The sequence below is a fragment of the Martes martes genome (genome assembly GCF_963455335.1).
Source record: "Martes martes genome assembly, chromosome: 1".
Taxonomy (NCBI): Eukaryota; Metazoa; Chordata; class Mammalia; order Carnivora; family Mustelidae; genus Martes; species Martes martes.
Genome location: NC_137888.1, coordinates 200,277,630 through 200,286,159, shown reverse-complemented (window position 1 = coordinate 200,286,159; position 8,530 = coordinate 200,277,630). Strand labels below are relative to the sequence as shown.

Sequence of the window (8,530 nt, the reverse complement as noted above, 5' to 3'; positions counted from 1 at the left end):
AGAGTCCCAAAGGGCATATGTCACTCCCCTCCCACGCCACCTCCAATCCCTGAGCCCAGAGCCTTTCCAGGACACTTAGTTTCCAGGCACCACTTGCAAGAAGCCACATTCAGCCCCTCACCATGCCCTCTCTTTTAGCAGTGTCTCCCCCACTCCCCCCCACCCCCCGCCGCCCCAGTATCTTGTCGGGAAAGTGACTCTCTCATGGGCACCACCCTTAGACAGTTCTGGTGTAAATAAGTGAACCTCTGAGTGGTCACCAGGAGACCTCTCTGAAAGGCACGTGGTTTCCTTACTTGTTTTAAGGGTGGAAATGAACAGAATTGTTACCAAGCACCTCTGAAGGCTGGATAAAAGGAAAGGGAGCGGCTGCTGGGACGAGTCCCTAGCTTCCAGCGCTCCTGCCCAGACCAGGCGCTCTCAATATGGAACCCTCATAGTTGTCAGAGCGGCGGCAGCATCTGAACTCCAAGACAACAGGGTCCAAACGCACCCGGCCTCTATTCCAGGCAGATCGGGCCTCCTCCCTTTTCCTCACCCAACATACCAGACCCCTGAGTGGATTGTGGGTGGCAGTTGGCCTTGGGGCCATTCCTGTCCCTTTCTGGAGCGGTTTCCTCATCTGTAAAGCGAGCGGGTCGACCTGGAGATCCCGAAGCCCCCTCCAGTTCGAAAACTGACGAATACAGAAGGGTCCAGAATACTTCTGTTCCCCCACTTCGCGCCCTCTCAACCTCGGCAGCGACGCAGAACCCTCGTGGGGCCAGGAAACGTTAGATTCGAAGACCCTAAGCCGGAGCCAGCCCGAAAGGGCGCCCACGATGCCGCGCCCCCTCCTCTGCTCGGGTTTCACAGATCAGCGAGCTAAGCTTGGGGACTCCCGGGTGGAGCGGTCTTCGGCTCCCAGTCGCTGCCAGCCGCCTCGGCGTACACTCCCTCTCCAGCCTTGCTTCTCCCCACCCGGGCGGCGCGTGAATCCGTTCACTGCTCCGGAGGCAGTGGTCCTCCCGCCGCCCGACTGCTGCAGGTGCAGCGACTGCAAGCCCGCACTCGCCGCCGCAGAACTGTGTACATAGCCGCCATGGCAACGGATCGTTTCCGCAGATTCCGGAAGTATCTAGGTAGTGGCGGAAATGAAGTCCGCGGCCCTGGGTCGAGCTGTGATATAGGTCAGGGCCGAATCGGAAAGACGGGAAATGGGACCGGTTAATCTAGAAAGACTGAGGCAGCTGCAGGCGTGAAAGCACGGTAGGGAAAGCAAGGGAACGAAGACTAGACTTGCACCAGGAAACGGGGCAGCGGGGCTTCCGGCGCGGAGCCCCCTGAGACTACGGCGGCCGCGCAGGCCCTTCTGCTCCAGCCCTGCGCTCCCGGCGGCGGTTAGCGCGCGCCCTCGCTCCGCCCCGTTTAGTATCGAGCCGGCCGGCCAGGCCTGCGCAGTCGCGGCGGCCGGGGAAGATGGTGGAGGACGGCGCGGAGGAGCTGGAGGACCTGGTGCACTTCTCCGTGTCCGAGTTGCCTAGTCGCGGCTACGGCGTCATGGAGGAGATCCGGCGGCAAGGGAAGCTGTGCGACGTGACGCTCAAGGTACCGAAGACTGGGTACCGTGAGGCTGAGGGATAAGGAACCGAATGGGAAGGGAAGAGGGGCGGAGGGTAGGGGAAGAGAGGAGGTCTAGTGGGCAGAGTGGTAGGGCAAGGAGATTGGAGAGAGACCGAGTAGGGGAGAGAGAGGTGCGGAGTGGGAGAGGGGAGTTGGGGCTGAGTGGGGAGACGGACAGGGACAGCCCTCAGCCCTTAGAAGGACAGGCTGAGAGGTGTGCGGCTGAGGCCCTCAGGATGGGAGACATTGGGGTACTCGCCTCGCTTTTCTGTCACACAGACGGGAGAAAATGAACTTGCACCCCCTCTGGAGAGGAGGGGGCGGTGGCCGCCTCTACATTCTGATGGGCACCCTCTCTTGTCACCATAGACATTTCTTTGTGGTCCTCGAAGTTAGCTGTGCCGTTGTAAGGCACAGCCTTCTCCTTAGCAGTCGTTGCTTGTCCTTGATTGTTACATTACTATTTTGTCTCTTAAGAGCTTTTAAAATAGGATCTGGACACCTTTTGAAGTGGGCATCTACTCTGCTCCCCACTAAAAGGTGCACCATCACTACTACCTCCACAAAGGTCTCGGAGGATGGACTGGGTCCGCGTGGGGGAGAGGGATCCCTTAACCACCTGTTCCCTACTGGCATCGTGGACCCAAGAGCCAGACTTCCTCCCGTGCTTTGCATCCATTCCTGCTGGAGAGGCATGCAGCGCTGCTCCTTGGCCTAACCCTCTGAGCCCTCTGGAGCCCTCCACGTGGGAAGGTGCTGCTGTGAACTGTGCTCCCTGTTGGGCTTTGGCTGGAAGGCTCTCAGCATCTCTGTGGGACCACATGAAATATATATACACACATGCAGAGATCTTTTCACCCTGCTTATTTTCTACAGAATTAAGGAAACTTTTCTTCGTCCCATAGTTGAGTCAGACCTCTGGAGACAGGAGAGTAGAATGGTTAAGAGTGTGGAGATAGGAGGATTTGGATTAAAATCCTAGTGGTAACCTTGGGCAAGTTTCTTAATCTCTCTAAGCTTCAGTTTTCCAAATGTAAAAACCAGGATGATTCCTAATTCTCAGTATTAGTGTGAGGATTCAGTGAGAAAATGTGTAGTATTTTTTGCATGATGCCTCGCTTAAGTTTTTCATCCTCCAAAGGAGGTTGGTTTTCCAGGAGGGGGGTGAAGTGGCCTAAAGAGGGAAAAGGATCTTTGGTGGGGAACCAAGGGGTTTGAGAAAAATGAACTGGACTAAGGGAGGCCGAGGAAGTCAATATAAATGGGAGATTTTTGTCCATGGTGATTACATGGTAGAAGATGTCAAAGCTACTAGAGGTTGTAAGCAGAAGAATGATCTATCTGGTCATGGCAGTAATGCTTGGGGTGAGTAGAGACTGCTGAAAAGTGGTAATGGGGAGAATTTTGGGGTTAAGAGTTAGACTGTAAGGAAGAGGCAGGGAAAGCTTGTGAGACAAAGAGAAGCAAAAGGGTATGATAGAGGGGAATGGTTACAGATATTGCTACATAAATTGAAGCAGTGCCTTTTGCCTTTGCATTTCATGCAAATACAGAATATAACAACCTTTAGCATAACAATGCTTGAATGATTTTTTTCCATTACAATGCTTTTTGTTCATTCATAGGAACAAGAAAATTATTAGAGGTAGTTCTAACCGAGATTGTTGGTCTGTCTCTCTCTCTCTCTCTCTCTCTTTCTCTCAGGATATCAGGATAGAGTCTTTCCTGAAACTTCTAATGTTTCCAGACTGTCTTCTGAATAAATAGGTACTGAGAAGTCAGTTGGAGCTTTTAGCTGTGGGATAGAATGTATTGACTAGTGGGCCTCCTTGCAGGGCAGTGCTTCTCAAGCTTTACCAAGTATTAGAATCACCTGGTGGCCTGTTCACACACTGGTTGTTGGACCTCATCCGGGAATTTTTTATTCAGGACATCTGGCATGGGCCTGAGAATTTACATTTCTGACAAATTCCCCAGTGATGCTACTCCTGGCCTGCGGCCACATCCTTAGAGCCAAAACTGTAGGGTGATGGGCCTCCCCTTTTCAATGCAGTATGTTCAGAGTCCGTGGACCTTCATTCAGGCTTCTGCCTGAGTGGAATAAGTTGGCTGTTCCCATTCTAGGAACCTTATGATGGGAGGGGACTGGGGGCTCTTGCTTCTGTATGCAGACTTTCACTTAATCCCTGAATGGTGCCACTTCTTTGTCTTCAGTGGTTGGTTCCCTGGTTGCCCAAGTCTGGAGTCTCTGGTTCATCCTGTCCAGATGATAAACCTCCAGTCTTCTGCCGGGGTGGTGACCACTCCTGCCTGATTTCAGCCTCCCTTATGCTCACACCTACAGAGGAAACCTGAGTCTCCAGCAGTTGAGCTTTGGAAGGGACTCCAAAGTGGCTTGCCATGTGCAGTGCTCAGTGTCCTCCATGGAAGTCAGTCACTACTCACCTTCCAAAGTTTGGTGATATATTTGATCTGCTCTCTTCCAGCTGCTTTTTCCTTGGGAGCTTTGCTGTTCCTAAATTGTCAGTCGGAGAAGTGGTATAGCACAGACGCAAGCCAGACTGCCTGGGTTAGAATCCTGACTCTGCCACTTATTAGCTGTGGAAACTTAGGCAAGTTCCTGAAACACTGGGGACTCAGTTCCTTCATCTGTAAAATGGGCGTCATCACCTACCTAATAAGAGTGTTAGGGATTCCATTAGTTAATGGACTTAAAACAATCATGTAGTAAATGCTCAGTTGCAGCGGATGTTTATGAGTAATGACATAATTATGAATAATAATGGTGGGGTTTCTAGAGAGAGAGGAAATAAATGGGTATGTTCAACCTGCCATTTTGAATTTGTTTAGCTTCTGATGAATTCTGGGTGATTTTATCTAAACATAACATTCATTGTCTTAAGAGTATGCAGACCGCTGCTCTGCTCTAGTAGCCTACATTTTACAGATGAGGACCCAAGCCCAAAGGAAGGGACTTGTTCAGAATCAAGGTAGTTCAGAATTGAGGTAGGCAGAGCTAGGACTAGAGACTGGACTCCTGGTCTCTGTTCTCCTGGCCAAATGTCCTTCCTTGCTCTCCTGTTGCATCTTCTATCACTGGCAGTGATGGAACTGAATTCCAGCTACTACCTGAATTAATTTACCCCAGGTCATTTGTACTCACTGTTAACAACAGGTCATCTCTTCTATCTTGTCAAGCTTTAGGGAGTGTCTGAAAGTTAGTGTTAGCAGGTATGATGTATTCTCAAAATTCACTGCCAACTCTCAAGCCTTACTTAATTTTGTTTTTGGAAATATTTGAAATTTAAATTCCTTGGGTACCTGTTGGATAATTAAGAAGAGGCAGAACAGAAAGGGTAATAATATTAGATTTTAAAAATCATATTCTATGTCTATGTTGACATGAATGTTTTTTAAAAAACTGAAAATGGGGCACCTGGGTGGCTCAGTTGGTTAAGCAGCTGCCTTCGGCTCAGGTCATGATCCCGGAGTCCCGGAATCAGAGTCCCGCATCAGACTCCCAGCTCCACGGGGAGTCTACTTCTTCCTCTGACCCTCCCCCCTCTCATGCTCTCTCTCACTGTCCCTCTTTCAAATAAATAAATAAAAATCTTAAAAAAAAGAACTGAAAATGATGAGCCCTCTCCCCAGAAAAGTGCACATACTTAACATACATGCAAAATTTTGTGTTCGAGCTTAAGAGCAATTCCCAGAGGCCTGCTTCTGGCTCATGGGTTATGAATCCAACTTGAGTATCTTTTTCCTATCAGAAAAAACCCATGGTCCGTCTACATGACAAATCATTTTATCTTAAAGGTTAGGAGGGTAGCAGTGCAAGACTTCTGGACAACCTATAACATTGGGCTTTGTCTGGGCAGAGAGGTTTGCTTCCACCTCGGCTCTCATCCCCTCTTCCCATCAGCCTATTTCCTTTCCTTTCTTCTGGGCTGCCAGTTGCCTAATGCTCAGGCCTCATCTGTCAGGTTCACTGGGGCCCTGTGAGTTAGGCAGACTCCCCAGATTCAGTGACTGTTCACAATTTGTTATTCATTAATAAGATCTAGACCCACCACTTGAACATTTTTCTGTTCTCCCCTCACCTCACATTCTCCTTTTTCTTTATTTGTGAGAGCAGAAGGGGGTCACCAAACCTGCATATTATTCACTGACCCATAAGCTTAGGAGAGAAGCTTCCTTCTCTCTCATTGCTCGATCACTCTCTCTCTCTCTCTCTGTTCTGCAGCCACTAGTGAACTTCACCAATAAGCTGGCATTGGCCTTCTAGCATTTTCCCAAGGCCCCTGCTAAGGTTTTGAACCCAGATCTGGTAATTTGTCCTCCAGAAAGAAATGCCTTTTCCATGGGTAAAAGGCATAGTATTAGAATATTTTCCTTTGATCCACTAAATCCAGGTACACAATTCTCATTGAGACTGGCTTCAAGAGCCACACATTTGAGTCTGGAATCTTGCCTCATTTGCTCTCACACTGATTTGATGATGAAAGAGTGTGGAAAAGGCTATCAGGAAGTGAAGTAAGGACTTGTTGATACATGCCATTTTGATGTTCTGTGTGGTATAGTGAGTTACACAGGTTTAATTACAGAGCTGGGAGAATCCTATGAAAAGGAGCCATAGAGGTCCTCTATCAAAGCCATTCATTTTAGAGATTAAAAAACCCTGAGGCTTAGAGATGTTAAGGGATTGCCCAAGGGACAAAGCTTTATTATCTGGAATCCAGCCTAGCTGTTGGTAGAAGGAATGCTTTTGCATCCTCTTCCCATTACTCACCTGCCCTGCTGATGTTAGGAAGCAGAGCAGGAAACACACGCCATCTGCAGTGTCATTTTCAAGCATGGAGGACAGCGATGTCTATGTCCTGATGCACCACCATTGCTCTATTTCAGGAGAGAGGAAAGATGCAGGCTTTATCGGCTAGTCTTTTGCACATTTGAATTCTGGACTCTCTTGATTTTGAAATGGCACCGCATTGGAAAACTTATGCTTCTGAGTATTGTTCATTCCTGGTGTTTTCTACTGACTTTCAACAAGCATTTATGTTCATTTCCAGCCTTGCCTTTTCTTAGTGAACAGTTAGAACCGAGCAGAAGGATGTGCTCCTTGAGAGCAGAGGTGCGCTTAGATATGAATGCATGTTCATCGGAAAGTCGGTTTTGCTTTCTTCCTCAAGTTGTGTTGTGGTTCATGCTGTTACATTTGGACGCCAATCAGAGGAGGAGAGAGCTTGCCGCTGCCTGATGTGAAAATCAGTTACCACCGAAGCAGCATTCAGGGGGTTCACTCTGAGGCTTCTGCGTAAATTTAAGAAGCCTGTGTTTGGGGATGTTTCTCACAGCGGGCGGTTCCTTTACGGTTTTGTACAGGAGACTCCATTGTTTGCCTCTTGGCCACACCTGGTTCAGCTTAGAGGCTGGTTGACGGCAGATGAGATCACATTTTTCTAAAGGTGTGTTCTTAGCCCCTTCTAAATTTCAAGCCTGGCATCTCCCATCCTACTTTGGATTTGTGGAGTGTTGGCATTACTGTTGCCTCTTTGTTATAGAGCCAGCCGGTTTCCCCAGTTTAGGAAGGCCTCTTCCACACAAACAGCTGACCCCTTCAGCACTTGTTTCCAGTTGGGGAGAAGAGAGTGAACCAAGATGTGTGAACCAGGAGTTGGCAAGCATTTTCTGTAAAGAGCCAGATAGTAAATATTTTACTATTTTGTGGGTCATACAGTTTCAGTTGCAACCGCTCAACTCTGATGTCGTGGCACCCAAGCGGCCGTACAGAACACATACATGAATGGGTATGGCTCTGTCCCATTAAAACTTGATCTACGAAAACAGGTATAGGCCAAACGCGCTGGCTGTGGCTGGCGGACCCCTCTTGTATAGAAATATGACCTCTGTCAAGTTTAAGGCCTTGGAAGTAGGTTACATTTGCCTTATGGCCCCAGTATACACTTCTGTTGTTCCCACACAGCATCTAGCAGTCGGAAGCATCTCTTATTAAACAGTGCAGATGAACCAGAAGTGAAGAACTATCTCTTTCCAGCTCACTGCAGGTGATCATGGGACTGTCCTGGTTGGTGACTGTGAATAACTGACATAGGAGAAGTTACTGGTAAATTTTGCATTTCATCTTTGAAAGTCTTGTAGCTCTGCTAGAGCTTGAAGCAGACTGTTTCTGAAGCATTAACTAAAGACACCATGCTCCCTTTCTGTCTCAGTTGAAGCTGAGGATGCTTAGCTGCTTGCAGAATGGCAGGCCAGAGGAGACCGTGTTGGCTCCTGTGTTCCAGTGGACCTGACCGGCTGTGTTCAGGGCCGTGAAGGTAAGGGCCAGAATTGGGGCTTCTGGCAGGCAAAGTAGATAGTTCACCTATGGTCCAGTACATCTGGGCAGAGTGTGCTGCATATCTGATCAGAACACAAAAACGCTTTTCAAAAAAACAAGCTCAAGAATAGATATTTGTATATATTCATAGAAGAATTGCTCACGATAGCCAAAAGATGGAAGTAACACAAGGTGTACCAACAGTTAACTGGATAAACAAAATGTATTCCATTTTGTTGAAAGGCATACAGTGGAATATTATGCAGCCTTAAAAATGAAAAATTCGGGGTGCCTGGCTGGCTTAGTCAGTAGAGGGGCACTGGCCTTGATCTCAGAATCCTGAGTTCAAACCACACATTGGGTGTAGAGCCTACTTGATTAAAAAAAAAAAAAAAAGAAAGAAAGAAATTCTAACACTTGCTCCAACGTGGGTGAACCTTAAAGACTATGCTAAGTGAAATAAGTCTGTCATAGAGGGACAGACACTCTATGATTCCACTTAAAGGAAGTAACCAGAGTACACAAAGAGAGTAGAATGGCGGTTACTTAGGGACTGGGAGGTGGAGGGAATGGGGAGTTAGTGTTTAATGG

At 48.2% G+C, this 8,530-nt stretch overlaps 1 protein-coding gene across 3 annotated transcripts in view; it reads left to right on the top strand.

Moving 5' to 3' along the window:
• Positions 1 to 1,123: 1,123 nt before the first annotated feature.
• Positions 1,124 to 8,530, top strand: part of KLHL18 (kelch like family member 18) — a 52,029-nt gene continuing 44,622 nt past the window's right edge. The window contains exon 1 of one of the 3 annotated variants that reach the window (XM_080829304.1): positions 1,124 to 1,587. In XM_080829304.1, the coding sequence (XP_080685430.1) occupies positions 1,459 to 1,587 (129 nt within the window). In that variant the 5' untranslated portion in view covers positions 1,124 to 1,458. Of the gene's footprint in view, positions 1,588 to 7,832; positions 7,938 to 8,530 lie in introns of those variants that run through there. The other 2 variants (XM_080829303.1, XM_080829305.1) reach the window with 2 other exon arrangements.